At 36.3% G+C, this 17,889-nt stretch overlaps 1 protein-coding gene across 4 annotated transcripts in view; it reads left to right on the top strand.

Annotated features, from left to right (window-relative positions):
- The window catches only part of SREK1 (splicing regulatory glutamic acid and lysine rich protein 1), a 48,363-nt gene that overhangs the window by 12,301 nt on the left and 18,173 nt on the right, over positions 1-17,889 (top strand). For 2 of the 4 annotated variants that reach the window (XM_059694468.1, XM_059694467.1), the window contains exons 3-7: positions 4,190-4,305; positions 9,671-9,835; positions 9,954-10,132; positions 11,300-11,430; positions 12,300-12,414. In XM_059694468.1, coding sequence (XP_059550451.1) covers positions 4,190-4,305; positions 9,671-9,835; positions 9,954-10,132; positions 11,300-11,430; positions 12,300-12,414 — 706 coding nt within the window. Of the gene's footprint in view, positions 1-869; positions 3,904-4,189; positions 4,306-9,670; positions 9,836-9,953; positions 10,133-11,299; positions 11,431-12,299; positions 12,415-17,889 lie in introns of those variants that run through there. The other 2 variants (XM_059694470.1, XM_059694471.1) reach the window with 2 other exon arrangements.

The following is a 17,889-nucleotide window of genomic DNA, read 5'->3' as shown; positions in this document are numbered from 1 at the left end:
CAAAGTTTCACCTTTTTGAACATGAAAATTTAAATATTTTTATTCAATTTAGTTACGTGTTTTAGAACAGTGGTCGCCAACCAGTGGTCTGCAGACCACTGGTGGTCCGTGGGGTCCGAAAGGTTGGCGATCGCTGGTTTAGAATACTTACCTATAAAGAATTGGTAGTAGGAAAACATTCAGACACACATTTTTCATTAAATAAAATACAACTGAGATAAATTTATAGAACCTAAAGAATGTCATAGTGAGCCTTTAAATATCTGATTATGCACTGCAAGCAAAGTAATAAAGTATTATATATATATTGTATCAAAAAAAGATAGCAAAGTGAGTTTGAAATAAACCAAAGAAGGAGTTCCAATGGGATAAGTTCTATAAGAGAGATGTACTGTGGTGCTGTAAGTAGTGTTCTATTTATTTCATATTGCATTCTTTCCTTGATGTTATAGAAATAGCATTATGAAAGAAATGAGAAAACCATAGAAAAAAATTTTAGTTTCTTTCAATTTGCTGGGTTTAAAAAAAATAGACATTATTGTAAGGAGATTCTAAGCTGTATATGTAATGTTTGATGTGTAATAGTTTCATACATATTAAGCATTAGCTATTGTCAATGAAACATGCCATTTCAAAATAAATATACTTTCATTATGCTTGTCCAAATATGACCTCTTTTTGTTGTTGTGTGCATCTCAGATTTATTTTTATAAATGTTAACACTTAGAAAAAAAAGAAAAGGTCAGACATAACAAGATTGTCAGCCTAATCATCAGTCATAACTTTATGTCCACATTTTCTGGTAGATGGATTTTGACTATTAATTTGGTTTTGTATGTTTTCTCTATGTGATATTTGTGCATTATTAGATGACTAGACTGGCCAAGGCAGACCTGTTACACTTGCCTGACACTTGCCTGAGTTAGGCATTGTTTGCCATGCCACTAAACCTGCCGTCAAGTGAAACCTTCATTGGGGAAATGAGATCGGAGTCTGAACCGCAGAAGATGGACGCCCTGTCTCTGTTTTTTATTGTTTTACTTTACTTTAATTTCTTTTTCTTTATTTTGTCCCTTTTTTGTTTTTGTTTTGTTAAATCTCTTTCACTTTAACTTGTGAGCTGGTTTTCCAGTTCTTTGTAAATGGTATTCCATTAAGGATTCATAACATTGCATTGCAAAATATATGGGGAGATGATCAGAGCTCAATTTTAAGATAAAATAAATTTTCACAGTAAATTAGGATGTAGTGAGTATTAGGAGGCTCAGTGGGAATGTTAATTGGTGTTTATAGACTGATCAGGTACATTTGTTCTTGAAACACTGATATGATTATTAGAAACATTTTCTGACCATAGTGCAACATTTTGCAGTTTTTCTCCCAAATGTATATGTCTTATAAAAATCAACTGAATGCATCTCCCTGCTAGAATTTTAGCCATACAGAATCATGGAAAATAAGTATATTTCTTATAACAATCTGGGGTAGAGGACACAAAGAGACTTTCACTTTAATGATAGTTATTCATTATAGAAAGTAACATTTCCTTATAAAGACCTTGTTGCCTGTGAGGGGAATGGATATTTGAGAAGCTATTAAATACTTATGTGTGTGTGTTTTTCTGTTTTCTTGAATTTTTTGTTGAGAAATACTCAGAGTTTACTAGCTTCTAAATGGATTCTGAGATTTAGGACTATTTCATACAGTGAGAAACATTGTTCTCTCAGTTGTCATTGAGTATAATTTGGGAAAAATGCTAAATGTTCATTTGTTTTATACTTTTATATGCTGTTAGTATTTAGAGGGTAAGTTTGATAAAATTCTGTCTTGGAAGTTAACTAATGGAACTTTCTTTAAGTATCTTTAATAATAATTAGGATAAGAAAAAATTAGTGTGCTTACAGTTAGACTTTATAATAGTTTTTTACTACTATGAAAAGCAGTGGGAGTCAATCTACTGATGCTTTTTTTTTTTTTTTTTTGAAGCCCACAGTGAAAGGCTTTATAATATTAAGTATTCAACTTTTGGCCTGTGTTGAATACTCTTATTGTTTGTGTATCTTTTTACATCTCTTGTATGGATAATTTGGCTTATTTAATTGACAAATAATATATTAAATTGGGACTTTAGATTGGAACATTAGGGTAGCAGAGCACAGAGTTTATAACCGTAGGACTTAAGTTGATTTATCAAGATGTATTTAGGTTTTACAAACATTTAAAAATAATTCCTATTTATAACAAAACATACCTAATAGCAATATAAATAGTATAGTATATTTGTGGGTATACAGATATATGTATTAATACTAGTAACTATTAAATATAAAATATTGTTATTTGATATTTTCAGTAAGGCCTACCTTTCATTTATCTTTATGCATGTTAAAAAATTTATGCTTATGCAGAATTTACACTAATAAAATAGCTGTTTTTGAAATTAGTAGATTAAAGTAATATAGACTTAGATGTTTCAAAGATTAGAAAAAAGTAGGCATTTATTGAAGCTAATGTAATTTTTTTGTTCCTGTAAATAAGGTGTAACCATTATTAAAAGCAAGTTTTAAAATCCATCTTGAATTCCATTCATATTTAGAGATATGTTTAAATAGTATTGTTTAGAGGTTTATCTCTGCATATCTGGTTGCTTTAAATAAGAGTTTTTACCACTAAAACCTAGCATGGTGCTTTTGAAAAATTTACTCCATGTGCTATTTTCAGTTTAGCATGATTTATAAACTGTTTTAAATTATTTTTGAACTCATAATGGAAATGTGTAGCTAACTAATTATGAGCACTTCTTCCAAAATAGCTACATGTAGTCAACTTTTTGTTGTTGTTAATCCTCACCCAAGGATATTTTTTCATTAATTTTTAGAGAGAGTGGAAGGAAGGGTTGATACAGAGAGAGAGAGAGGAAAAAAACACACCCATCTTTTGGTTGCCTCCTGCACCCACCAGGGATCAAGCCCGTAACCTATCATGTGCCCTTGACCAGAATTGAACCTGGGACCCTTCAGTCCTCAGGCCGATGCTCTATCCACTGAGCAAAACTGGCTAGGGCACTGTAGTCAACTTTTTTAGAAGTAAATTTTTTGGCGGGATGAGAGAGGACCAGGAAAAATGCATGGAGGTTGAAGTCCTTATTAAAATTAATTGATTAGAATTCAGTAATTAAATATCACAAATTGATGGACTTATGTCAGAGTAAATTTTTAGTTTTAGTCAGGAATTTTTTTCTTAGCATCTAAGGTTATTTCAGTGTTATTAGGAGATGTTTATAAGCAACACATTTAGGGATCAGCTACTCTTCAGATAAGTATACATAAATTGGTTCTAAAAGTCAATGATTTAAAAAGTTTCCTGAGATTAGGGAAGTTATTTTGTTAGTTATTCTAAAAAGTTTTAGCAGTTTCCCAAGGCATATTCTTTGGACCTGGGTTCTTTTGAGCATTCCTGACGTTGGGAGGTGACTTACTAACTGAATGGGTGTAAGCTTTTTTTTAAATTGAAGCTGATTTCATGCAGTAGGTTTTTGTTTTTTTCTGTCTACTTGAAATTAAATGGAATTTATTGGAAGGGTTATCAAAATTGTTTGCATCACAAGTAGGTAGTTTCAATAACAGGATAGGGGCACTCAGTAAGGAACAAATTTCAATTCGCACATACTTGTTTTTTCTTTTTCTTTTTTTTGACTAATTTGGTTATTTGCCATTTCTGGGGATTAAACTTTAAAAAATGTTCTTCTTTTCTGTATCTGATGTTCTGTGTGCTATTAGTGATGCAGCCAACACGAACGGTTGTCATGTGTAACACAACTTTCGATCACCGCGAAAACACCGTCCTGGGAAAGCGTCCATGCTTGATATCGTTTGGTTCATGAACATTAAGTTTCCAGTACAGGTGACCCATAGCTCAAAGTGTTAAATAATTGTCTACATTATTCAATTTTTAAAATAATATTCCATTAATGAGATTGTTAGTCTTTGAAATTTTGCTCACTTTTATTTTTCCTAGTAGAGCAGGATAAAAGGAAAGACTTAAGTTGTAATTTATTTCTTTATATGGATCTGATAGATAGATTCATTTATTATTATTATTTTTTAAGTACAAGGGTAATTGTAAAATCATAGTGTAAAGTTTGTGTGGTGTTTCTGCTTTCTGTAATGTTTGAAACTTGCCTCTGCAGGTAAAATTCCAGAGGAATCGAAAGCCCTCTCTTTATTGGTTCCTGCTCCAACCATGACAAGCCTGATGCCTGGTGCAGGCTTGCTTCCCATACCGACCCCAAATCCCTTGACTACAGTAAGTATTATATACCTTCTTCTAAAAGGGATGAATGTTCAACTGTTTAATCAGTTGAATAAAGAGCTTAGAAAATTTTTATCTTGAATCTTTTTTATTTTAATGGAGTGATCCGAAAAATCGACTTAATTTTTCCCCCTCAATTGTCAATTACTGTACTTAAACTACTTTTGGAATTCTGAAGTAATTGAAGAGTCATTTAAATTTAGAACTTAAATTAATTATTCATTAGCAAATCAGTTATTGAAATTCAGCATTTTAGACAGCATGGTGAATTGAAGAATCTAGGTAACAATATTTCCCAATTCATGAGTACTACACTTATTTAAAAAATATGAACTGATTTACAACCTGATAATGGGAAAAAATATCTCAGAGAAGGATTTATCTAATTGAGAAAATGTAATAAGGTAAAAACATGACAAAATATTTTTTTATGAATTCTGTAGAAATAATAGTAATTTAATATCTCCTTTGTGATTTCTGAGTGGGGTTAAAAAAAGATACTGTTGTTACTGTACTCTTGGTTTTTATGTAAAAGATTCAGGTCATAATTATTTTACAAGAGTGGTCCTGGGTTCTATTCCAATCAGGGGCTCGTGCCCAGGTTGCGAGCCCCGTCCCCAGTGAGGGGCATGCAGAGGGCAGTCAGTCAATGATTCCCTCTCATTGATGTTTCTCTCTCTCCTTTCTTCCTCTCTGAAAGCAATAAAAAAAATACATTTTTTATAAAAGGGTCATTTTTCTACGAAAACAAACCCAAGACAAAATATAAATCTCACCTTAAATTGAAAGTTTTATCTAGCTTTGTGGTACTGGATTTTTAGGGAGTGAACTCATGTTTTATGATTATAATTAATGTGTCCAAGTTAGAAAAGTGGGTTCTGAAACTGAAGTGCAAAATTTTAGGTCTTTTAATTTTACATGACATAGTTCTGATGGAGATCTTCATTGTGATTTATAGTGGGAAATGCTTTTTAAATTCAATAGTTGATCATTTGTATTGAGCTTTCTAGAAATTTTATTTTGGGTACATTTTGGTATGTTTTAATTCCTTAAATCCCCCCCCCCCCCCCCCCGCCACCCTCAAGTATTTTCTTGCTAGTTTGAAAACCATTAGGGTTTATTTATCAACAATATAAAGTTTTTATTGTTTAATTTGTTGCCCTTAGGGAGAATAGTTTCTTCTTAATTCATCTGTAGAGAATCTGTTGTTATAGAACTTAGTTTATGAAGAATAATTTTAGTTAGAAAATAGAAAGGTGGCCCATTGTGTTTTAGCTCCTGGTTACCTCTCTGACTTTTTTTCCTGGCTCACTCTACTTCACCTTTGCCATTTCTTAGACATGTCAAGTACATTTCTGCCTTCGGGTTTTTGTACTTATTTATCCTCTGCCTAGAACTTTATTTTCCAGACATTAGAAAGGTTTACTTTTAAACTTTTTCATAACAGTGAAACTGTTCATCAGGTTTCTATTTAAAAGGGAGGCTAAAGTTTCTGAATAAGAAGGCAAAATGTATTACATCTGGAGACCAGATCATCTTTAACCCATCAAAGACCAAAGGGCAACTAAATATTTAGGTTCCTTAGCCCAGGGCTAGAAAGTAGATTAAGCTAAAGAAGGGCAACTTTAATATTACAGAGCAGGCACATCCAATAGAACTTCCTGCCATGATGGCAATGCCTGTTTGTATCTGTACTATTGAGTGTGGTAGCCACCAGCAGCCGAGCTGTTAGGCCCTTGAAATGTGGCTAGTGTGACTGAGGCACTGAATTTTAATTAAAAATCAAAATCAAACTTTATATTCAACAATATAGAAAATATTTAATTAAGGTATTTTCTACAACTTTATGATAACTTGAAATGGTGATGGTGAGCTACAAATCTAAGATCTGTTAGTAGCAAGATACCACAGATTATAATAAACTAGAGGCCCGATGCACGAGTTCATGCATGGGTGGGGTCCCTCTGCATGGCCTTTCGGGATTGGGCCAAAACCCGCAGCTCCTGCTCATCCTGATCCCACTATGCCTGCCTCAGGCTCATGCCCAATCAGTCCCAATCGGGAGAGGTTCGCGCTGCTGCAGCAGCGCTTGCCAGCCATGAGCCCTGCTCACCAGCCATGAGCCCTGCATCTGGTGCCCTCCCAAGGGGAGTGGCCTGCGGGATCGGGCTGAAACCAGCTCTCTGACATCCCCCAAGGGGTCCTGGATTGCAAGAAGGTGCAGGCCAGGCCGAGGGGCCCCACTGGTGCACCATCGGGCAGGGAGGGACTGCGGAAGGGCTCCAGGGCATGTCTGGCCCATCTCGCTCAGTCCTGATCAGCCAGACCCCAGCAGCAAGCTAACCTACCCATTGGAGCATCTTCCCCCTGGTGGTCAGTGCATGTCATAGTGACTTGTTGACCAGTTGACTTTCTGCCCCCCTGGTGGTTAGTGCACGTTGTCCTAGCTAGTGGTTGAGCAGCCTTAGCATATCATTAGCATATTACGCTTTGATTAGTTGTTCAATTGTTCTGCCGTTCGATCTATTTGCATATTACCCTTGTATTATATAGGATACTATGAAGGGAAAAAACCAGTCATGTGGTAGAGAGTAAATGAAGCTTCATATAATAAGGTCAGGGAAACTGACTTGGAGCAGATGATTAAACTGATACTGGAAGAATTCATCTGGCAGAAGCGGGGAGAAGAGCTTTCAGGGCAGGAGGAAGGAGCACTATGTGAAAAGCCCTAAGGTGGACCCGGGCTGGGTGGCTCAGTTGAGTGGTGCATTATCCCGTACTCCAAAAGGTTGTGGGTTTGATTTCAGGTCAGGGCACATAGGTTGTGGGTTCAATCCACATTTGGGCCAAGTATGGGAGGAGCCAATCGATGTTTCTCATATGGATGTTTCTCTCCCATTCTCTAAAAATCAATGAACAAACATATCCTCCGGTGAGGATTTTTTAAAAACCCTAAGATTTGAAAAACTTGTGTGTTCAAGGTACAGAATTGCAATCAGTGTGGTTGAAGCATAGTGAGTGAAGGGAGGGATAGTTAGGGCTTTTTAGGTCATGGAAAGGAATTTACCAGTAATTTTTATTCAAAGGTAATGAGAAGTCATGGATGAGTTTTAGACAGGGGTAAGACATGATTTGACATGCTTTTAAAAGATCGCAAGCTGGCTGTTTTGACAAGCATAAGTGATACTTTTTTTCATCAACTTGTATTTTCACTTTTAAGAAGTGTTATTAACGGTTGTTAAGTCTTAGTAATTTTGCAATAATATATCCGTATGTAGTCAGTGCTCAAAATTTTCTTAAATTGTATAAGTGGAAATGGAAGTGGTAGTGTTTTTGTCCTTGAAAGGGTTTTTTGTTAATTCTGCAAAACTTTTTCATTTTCAGATTCTGAGATTTCCATCTTTTCTAGTTTAAGTATACATTAAAAATATGTTCTTTAATGCTTGAACTAAAAACTGAGTGTACTAGTGTTATTAAAGATCACTCAAAGGTTGTTGTCCTTTTCCTGCAATAGTATAAATAAGGGTTTAATATTTTAGGGGTTTTTTCCTTAGGTAAACTTTGCCCCTGTTTTAATTTTAGTCTGTAAATGATGGGACCCTGCTTTAATCATGTGTTAGCTGAGTATCTTTGGGAAAATTATTTAATTTCTCTCAGTCTTATCTGTGATAATAGTAATAATAACGGTCTCCTAGGGTTGATATGAGGATTAATAACCCAGGAAAAATTAAGTACTATGATATTGTTAACTAGTGCACAGTCGGTGTTGGTGAATGCCCAAGATCCAGTCAGTTCTTATTGTTTGTAAATTCACCCACTAGCTAAAATTTAGAAGACTCAAAATCAATACTTGTGCTTTTGCAGTCATTCATTGACACACACAGAATCATGATAAATTTGAGTTTTTGATATGTACATTCCCAGATGAAGTCAAACAGAGGAGTGCTCTTTTTTTAGATTTAATGCTGTTCAAGTGTACCTCTTTTTTGTTTTGCTTTGTTTTGTTAATTCTCACCTGAGGATATTTTCCCATTGGTTTTCAGAGACAGTGGAAGGGAGGGGGAGAGACAGGGTGAGAGAAACATCGGTGTGAAAGAGACACACTGATTGGTTGCCTCCCACACACGCCCTGACCAGACTGGGGATCAAGCCTGCAACTGAGGTACATGTCCTTGCCCGTAATTGAACCCTTGACCCTTCAGTCCACGAGCTGATGCTCTATCCACTGAGCCAAACTGGCTAGGGCCAGATGTACCTGATTTTATTGCACTGTGCTTATGTCCTTACATGTGTTTTTTTTTTTTTTTTTTTTTACAAATTGAAAGCAATACCCTGCACCAGCAAAAAGATTACAACTCGCCCTGTTGCGGTGGTGCAGTGGTCTGTAATTGAAACGGCAATATCTCCAGGGTATGCCTATAAATAAGAGTCCTTGTTGTGGTCTGTTTAGTGCCATGTTTTTCACATTTTTTACTTTTTGTGAATGATTTCACCATTTTAATAAGCTCCCAAGTGTAGTATTAAAGTGCCGTCTAGTGTTTCTAAGGGCTGGAAGGCTGTGATATGTCTTACAGGGAAAATATGTGTTAGGGTTCCTTCAGGAATGAGTTGATAGTGCTTCTGACTATGAGTTCAATGATAATGAATCAAAAATAAATGTTAAATAAGGTGTCTTTAAACAGAAACACAACATAAAACAAGGTTATGTGTTGGTTGATGAAAATATTATGACCAGAGACTTGTTAGGAACCTAGCCTTCTATTTTCCCTAGGAACAGTGATTCAGTATTCAACAGTTCAGTGTTTGTGGCAACTTGGTAGTACATAACTACTGCAGATAATGAGAATTCAGTAGGACATAACTACTGCAAATAATGAGAATTGAGTGTTTTTAGTGTTAAGATTAAGAGTAGATAAAACATCCAGATAGTCGCCCTAACCGGGTTGGCTGAGTGGATAGAGCGTTAGCCTGTGGACTCAAGGGTCCCGGGTTCGATTCTGCCAAGGGCATGTACCTTGGTTGCGTGCACATACCCAGTAGGGAGTGTGCAGGAGGCAGCTGATCGATGTTTCTCTCTCATTGATGTTTCTAACTCTCTATCCCACTCCCTTCCTCTCTGTAAAAAATCAATAAAATATATTTAAAAAAATCCAGATAGTCAAGAAATATGTGGCATTTCGAATTACATTAAAAACTTCTGTGACCTCCCTCTTAATAATTCAGACATATCCCTGGCTTAAAGCTAGGAGCCCCTAGTTTCTTCCCATTCTTGTTGAGTTGATCAATTCTTTTCAAGATTAGATAATGGTAATTTTTGATACTAACCAAAAATGTGCTTTTTCCCCCTTCTTCTTAATAGCTGGGTGTTTCCCTTAGCAGTTTGGGAGCTATACCAGCAGCAGCACTAGACCCCAATATTGCAACACTTGGAGAGATACCACAGCCACCACTTATGGGAAATGTGGATCCTTCCAAAATTGATGAAATCAGGAGAACAGTCTATGTTGGCAATTTGAATTCCCAGGTAATGAAGACACTGATTCTTTCCCCCTTCTTAAAAATCATATAGATTGATAAAGTAATATTTACCTGATTTAAAAAAAAAGAATATACTTTATTAAAATGTTACTTTGTTTCTTTAGACAACAACAGCTGACCAGCTACTCGAATTTTTTAAACAAGTTGGAGAAGTGAAGTTTGTACGGATGGCAGGTGATGAGACTCAGCCAACTCGGTTTGCTTTTGTGGAATTTGCAGACCAAAATTCTGTACCAAGGGCCCTTGCTTTTAATGGAGTTATGTTTGGAGACAGGCCATTGAAGTAAGAAACCCTAAACAAAGAAATTTTAATGATTTTGGAAAACTTTAAAGTATTTTTGATGTAATTAAGGCTTTTTGTTTTTTCTTTTTAATAGTAATTGGCAATTTGTGGAAAGGAAGACTTTGTGTTAAGTATACTAAATGAATACCTGAGATACCATTTTAGCCTTTATGGTTGTATTTGAAGACATCTTATTTTCTATTTTATAAAGTTTAATTTAATGTTAGTGTTGGTTAAATATCCTATATAATGATCATAGGTATTTTTCCATAAGTTTTAACAGGTCATGTGGGTTTTGCATTATGACGGGACTAATGGACAATTTAACATATGGGTTGAACTTCTTTAATAATACAGTAGTAAGAATTTTGGTAAATCCAAAATCCCAGGAAGAAAATAATATTAAGCACTCAGAAATGATCTGAATCATACATTTTGAGTTTTAAGGTTGGCTCCTATCTTTGTTTGCAAAATGAGAAATTGATGTAGCCTATCAGATACTCTCTTTTATGCAGAGTATTGAGGTAATTACCTTAGTTATACAGTTTGATAAGGATTCTGCTATTAAAGGATAAATAACTGTTCCTAATGAAAGCTTGTCTTGTATTGTGGAAGGGGTGAGACTGAAGAAATTCTTCTATGTGCATCAGAGAAACCACTGTTGCCTGGCAGATAAAGAGTTTTATCAAATGCCTCCCACATTCAAAGCTGTGTTTGACTCAGCTGTGGTCCAGGGGTGATTAAAATAGTGTACAGAATATACAGCTTCCCTTGCTCTTCCTAGGGTGAGAGGTTACCAACAAAATCTTATAATCTAAGAATAGAAGTGATTGATTTTAATATTGTTGTCAACATTTTAATTTATTATAATTCTAAGGTGTGCAAGGGAAGTAGTTGTCCTGGCCTATTAAAGTTGTTAAAGATGTCAACTAACATCAGAGTTTTTTTCTCCTCTTGCTTTTGGCTTTGTTAGCAAGAGATGATGGCAGGTGGAAATGAGATTCATTATGGTTTTTGAGGTTGGTTGTGGTTATTCTGTATTTAGCTATATTACTCTCAATGTGCTTTCAAGGCGTCGATTCATAAATATATGTATCATGTAAGCAATTGTTTTATGTTTTGTAAAAGATGGTGTGTATTTGTGATATGCTAATGTTTTTAATTTAGAATAAATCACTCCAACAATGCAATAGTAAAACCCCCTGAGATGACACCTCAGGCTGCAGCTAAGGAGTTAGAAGAAGTCATGAAGCGAGTACGAGAGGCTCAGTCATTTATCTCAGCTGCTATTGAACCAGGTAAGGTCATAGTGTTGTTACACAGGTAATAGTTTAAGATCATAGAATTTTAGAACTGCAAGGAATTTTAGAAATTAATCTTGTTCAATTCCTTCATTTTACAAACAAGAAGACTGAAACTCAAGAAAGAGTAAGTGACTTACTAATGTCAAAGGTCAAAGAAGTACTTAGCACATTCTTTTCCCGTGATACTGAATTGAGGCACATTAGCCTGAGTTAATCAGTTTTATACTTTAAGAGCAAAATTAGTGCTCAAAACTGACTTGCTTAAAGCAACGTATAAATGTTATTGTGAGACCAAAAACAAGAATAAATATATTTAAAATGTGATGATTAGGCAGACTTACTTTTCATCAAAGTTTTAATTGTAAATATAAAAAAGATTCTGTGAGTTAGGGAAAATACAGACACTGTTTTAGCAAGGTAAAAGAACACTTCAAACTTTTGTGTTGCTAACTAAAATTTAAGAATCCAATTTAAAACTGTCTAGATGGTTTACATTTGAGCAAGTTTTCTAAATTAGCACTCAGAATTTAAGCCTCAATTCTAGCAAAATAAATGGAGAAAGATTTAAAATCACTGTTATAGGAATTAGAGACATGTTATAATCGTACATTATGGCAGCAACAAAATATTACGAACAGCTGTTTATAATCATCTGGTTTATATGTACTGCTGCAGGGTGGCTGCACTCAACGAGTTTATGCAATGACTTTCTTGGATGTTTCTGAAGGATAATTGCACAGGAGGAGGATGTACAGAGAGTAGGCCCCTTGCACTATATGTGGTACATTCCACTTGTGCCTGATTATTAACTGGGATCTTTAATTGTTCTGAGCTTACACTGCAAAGTGGTTTTTTCCTCCCAGAGTCTGGAAAGAACAATGAAAGAAAAGGCGGTCGATCTCGTTCCCACACTCGTTCCAAATCCAGGTCTAGCTCAAAATCCCATTCTAGAAGGAAAAGATCACAGTCGAAACACAGGTGAGAATTTCTGCTATCACTTTAAATTTTTTTGGTTTTGTATTAAAAATAGTTAAGATTTCTGAGTTTTTGTCCAAATGTCAGAATTTAGAAATTTCATAGAGTTCACCAGAAAGTATGGTTACCATGAAATATTGCTTTAATTATAATTAACTGTAGTTAAAAATGTAATTTTTAATAATACATCATTTTTATTTCAATGAATTTTTAGTTTTAGAAGTTGGTTTTCTATCTTAAGATGCAATGTTTCTGATTTTTCTAAGCGTAAACGAGTGTTTATACAGACTGGCAGAAACTTTGCATATTGAGAAAAGGGAACCGTGTATGTGGTGATGCTCATGGCTGATTGCTGAAGTTGCTGCCCCCTCCCTCTTCCCAGTCCACTCAGGTGTTGGAAGTACCATCCCAAATCTTGCTTTCAAGTCCTTCTTCTCTTCAGTACTTTGGTACCTGAAACAGGAGTGACTTCCAGCTTTAGTTCCAACTATTGTATTGTGCTTAAGCTCTGTTTGTGTTTTGTTTTATTTTTGAGCATAGCTCTGTTGTTTTAACTTTCTTTTTAAATCTGTTGTGTTTGACTCAAAGGGGATCTCAGTTGTCTTCTTTAAGATGTAGAGGGACTGTTACTGAAATGTGGAAATGTATATAGTGGATTCTAACTGTATGCTGTATGCACACACATACCTAGGCCTGAAGAGAAGAGGTAGATAACAGTGTGTGCATGTTTATTTGTGTGAGATGTGAGGGCATTAGAAAAGGAGGGGAGAGTTTTAGGGGAGGGAACCAGTATGCTGCAGTATGTTGAACCTCACCAGCAAACTCAGTTTAGTCTGTTTTTCTGTGTTGTTCAAGGAGATTGAAACAATGAGATAGGAAAATATTTCTTTGACTCTAATAGGGTATACTTCTTGCTATTTACTGGTTTATACTTCTCTGTTATTCTTAGTTTGCAAAATCTCCTTTGGCATGTGGTTTTACTGTATTCTTCCATCCAAGGTCTTACAATAAAGCAAGTTCAGATCCAAGTGAAGGAAGTTGTTTCATGTAAAAGGAATGACCAGTGCAGCAGAAGCCAGAACTGGAGAAGGAAAAGGGTATGGAAGCAGTGGTGCTAGATTGTTGACATTAGTATAGGTTGACAGGATGTGGTGAACATAAAGGAGGTCAAGGAAATACAGAATTGAATTGAAGAGTTCATTTTGTGTTGATTACAAGAGCCAGGCTCCAAAGCCAGGCTTAGTGGTTTTCTAGGCTAGAATAAAACCAAACTTAATGATTGACATCATTGTTTCCTTGATAATCTCTGGGAAGCTTTATCTGTTGGGGCAAGTAATTTAACTATCCTCTTTAAGGTTTTTGCTCTCATCATTTTAACTATATTTGGGTATTTTCCCTTTGTAAGGGTTAGTGGGGAGGAGGATTATTCAGTCTAAACTGAAATTTGTTAATTGTTTCTCATTCATGGGACTGCTTTCATGTAGGCCTAACTGTGTAGTGTTATAAATTACTTATTCTTGGCATGCATACAATTGACCCTTGAACAACATGGGTTTGAACTGCATGGGTCCACCTATATGTGGATTCTTTTCAGTAAATATATAGCTCTCCATATCTGTGGGTTTAGGGTTCATGAATTCAATCAACCACATATCGAAGACAGTACATATTGTCGATCTGCATTTAGGAATCCACAAAAGTGAGAGGCCTACCATATGCATTGTTCCACGCCATCCTATATAATAAAACCCTAATATGCAAATTTACCAATGGCGGAACGACCTGCCGCTATGACGCACACTGACCACCAGGGGGCAGACGCTCAATACAGGAGCTGCCCCCTGGTGGTCAGTGTGCTCCCATGGAGAGCGCTACTCAGCCAGAAGCCGGGCTTCCAGCTGGCGAGCACAATGGCGATGGTGTGAGCCTCTCCTGCCTCCGTGGCAGCGCTAAGGAGCAGTGAGCAGACGGGTGGTAAGGACGAGGGGTCCCAGACTGTAAGAGGGCGCAGGTCAGGCTGAGCGCACCTCTCCCCCCCCCCCCCCCCCCCCCCAATTCCATGAGTGTCGTGCACTGGGTCTCTAGTTTTGTATAAGGGACTGGAACGTTTGCAGAATTTGGTATCTGTGGTGGGAGGGGTTAGTTCTGGAATCAATCTTTTTTGGATTCTGAGGGATTACTGAAGTTTTGGGGGAGTTAGAAGATTTTTGACTGTCTGGTGGGTCAGCACTCCAACCCCTGCATTGTTCAAGGTTCCACTGTATATATACACACATACACATATCTACATATATACACACACATATACATGAATACACACACACATTTTTGGTAAGCATATACTATTTTTATACATGGTTTATAGAAACATATAGCTTTTACTAAGTTCTTAAATACATAAGAGGATAAGTTATGTTTAAAGGGGGTGGGGGGAAAAACCCCTTACCCAGAAAACTTAAGGATTGCTAGCTCTGACCTGCTAGACTTAGCAGGAGTGTGGGTTGTAGGAGCCCTTTCTCTTGAAAGCCACCTTTCTATGTTCTCACTGTCCTCAGGTGCTTCTATGTCCCTACCCTTCTTATTCCTTCCTCTTAGGAGGGAGGAAGGGGTTTTTTGTCACTGTGACCTTGGTTAGGACTGGGATGATTTGTTCCCACTTTTTGTTTCCAAATTTTTATGTGTTCTCATCCAGATAGTGTTAGGAAAGATGGGTGGCACTCTAATTATTATATTTTAAAGACCAGCATAGGACTATAAGACATTTAATAACATTTTATGGGAAACAACTGACTTAAATTTTTGCAACATGATGGTAAATTGCCCTTTATTCACTTTAATTTATAAATGCAATTTTGCACATTACTCTAAAGTGAGAACAGCTAACAATAATTCAAATCTTATCTTTGCTTGGATTAGATTTACTCTTGATTTGAAGCTTTTAGCATTCCTAGTTAAAAAAACTTGTAGGTGACTAGAAGGTGATGTAGAGACACGAAAATATTTAATGTCAAAATTAAAATACAATTATAATTCTTGGGCAGTAACTTTCAAACTTAAGGAGACCTACAAGGTAAGGTAGGAAGCCAAGTAACTTGTATCTATCAGGGGTCTGGTTAAATATTTTAAAGGGTTTTCTTTGCTTAATTAAGGTGGAAAGCACTGTTTGATTAAAACAAATTATTTACATTTTTAGTAAAGTTAAGAAGTCTTAAGATTTTTTATTAAGTACAAAAAGCAAAGGCCCTTTATCCTATGTGGATGTCTGTAAATGGACTAAAAATGTTCTCAGTTTTGCATTTTTGCCTTAATACCTATTAGCTGATCCTTGTATCTCTTAGGCTATTATTGATAAAAATTTCAACAAACTCTGACTTATCTTCTTATATTAAAAACGTGGTATGAAGATAAATGTATAATTTTTAAAGACATAATAGATGAGTGGTTCAGTTGAAAATTAGCTGTTGAAAAACAAATTTTGACTTAAAAAGGTGTTTAAAAAACAAGATTTCATTATTAATCGAGGGTTGTCTGATTTGATAGTATACCACAAGCATTTAACTATATGTATTTCTTTTATAGATATTTGTTTTAATTCATGAAAACATGACTCTCGAAATGAGTTTTAATTATATAAAGCATACTTATGAAAGCTCATTTGACCTCTTTGGAATAAATAAAGATAGAATGTAAAGTTTTCATATATATTGTTGATGGTGATGACAGTGACAGTTAGGAATTTTAAGCATTTACTCTGTGCCAGAGACTGCTAGGCAGTTAATTTTCCATACATCATCTGATTTAATCCTCACGACAGCCCTATAATTCTTACTCCATTTACAAATGAAGAAACTCAGGATAGAGAGGTTGACTAGTCAAAGTTCTCACAGCTAGTGTGTGGCAGAGCTGAGTGTTAGGCTCAGATTGTCTGACTCCAAAGCCAGTTACTCATCAGTTTATTATTAAGGTTGTGTGCATTCAGTATTGTTACATTTTAATAGTTCCTAGGATATTTCATTATAAAAAACACTAGAGGCCTGGTGCACAGATTCGTGCACCTGTCGGGTCCTGCAGCTAGGCCTGCGGGCATTGAGCTGAAACTGGCAGTCCGACATCCCTCGAGGGGTCCTGGAGTGCAAGAGGGCACTCTGCAAAGTTGCTGTCACTTGGCAGCTCCAGTGTTGAGCATCTGCCCCCTGGTGGTCAGTGCGTGTCGTAGGTACCAGCCAGTTGGCTGGTCGTTTAGGCCTTTATATATATAGATATTACATAAACAGTTATTTCAGTGGGAAAAGAAGCCTAGAGAATTTCACAATTGGAAAAACTATTGTTTTTTTCCTTCTAGAATTTCAGTAATAAGGGTTTCTTTTAATAGCTACCTTTATCTATATATATAAAAGGCTAATATGCTAAGTGTATGTCCAACCGGTTCAGTTGAAAATAAGACGCACACTGACCATCATGGGGCAGACGCTCAATGCAGGAGCTGCCATGACATGCACTGGCCATTACAAAGAAACGGTACCGTGGACCTGGCACCAACAAAGCAACACTCGGCTTCCCCCAAGTGGGAAACAGGCCTTGCCACCTTCCCAGAGCGACACCCCACCAAATCGCAGCCAATGCTGCTGAGACCCCATGGCGCAAAATGTGGCCCACAGCCCAGCTTGGAAACAGTCGCTGTGGGTGCCACATAATGACGTCACGTAGGAACGCCCGGCTTCCTCTCCCTAGCATCTAGCCTCCTTGGAGTTTCTTCAGCCCAGGAACATGACTTGCTTTATAGCCACATGCAAACATTTCACACTGTAACCAAATGTCTGTGAAGCGTTTTCCTATGCCTCATCTCATTTGATCCTCACAGAATCCCTGGAGTAGGTAGATAGGAGACTTGAGAAAATCCTGTTTTCTTTTCATTAGCCGGAAAACAGAGAGTTAGAAAGTTTAGAAACTTGACCTGACTGAAAAGAATAAACGGTAGACTTTGAAATGACTTTAGGTTTTCTCATTGTACAGAATATAGTCAACACTGCTGCAGTTAAATATTTTACCCTTTGTTCTCCCTTCGTGATCAACAATAATAATCAGCGTTGTGTTGATATTTACTGCTGTGTTGCTGACAAGAGAAGTTGGGGTGCTTCACTAGGCTGGGAAAAACTTAGCTAAATCAGAAAGCAGGTCTAATTAAGCAAGTTTATTCTATATATATAAAAGGCTAAGTTGACTCGCACATGCACAATACATATAAAGCTCTCACTGGCACCAATCACTAGTATAGTTATAAAATCAGGGCCTTACAAATCCAACGTTTGGTTATGTCTAGCTTTAACTCAAGTGATGATGCTTATTTTTCTGTCACACTAGTACTGTCACTAGTACTGTCACTAGTGCTATGCTGCTTATATCTTCATAATATGTATTTTGATAAACAGCACACAGACATTTATAGAAACTATTGAACTGTGTAATCACTACTCAAGA

The sequence above is a fragment of the Myotis daubentonii genome, chromosome 4, assembly GCF_963259705.1.
Source record: "Myotis daubentonii chromosome 4, mMyoDau2.1, whole genome shotgun sequence".
Taxonomy (NCBI): domain Eukaryota; kingdom Metazoa; phylum Chordata; class Mammalia; order Chiroptera; family Vespertilionidae; genus Myotis; species Myotis daubentonii.
Note: the sequence above shows the minus strand (reverse complement) of the source record. Positions and strands in the feature narration are given on the sequence as shown.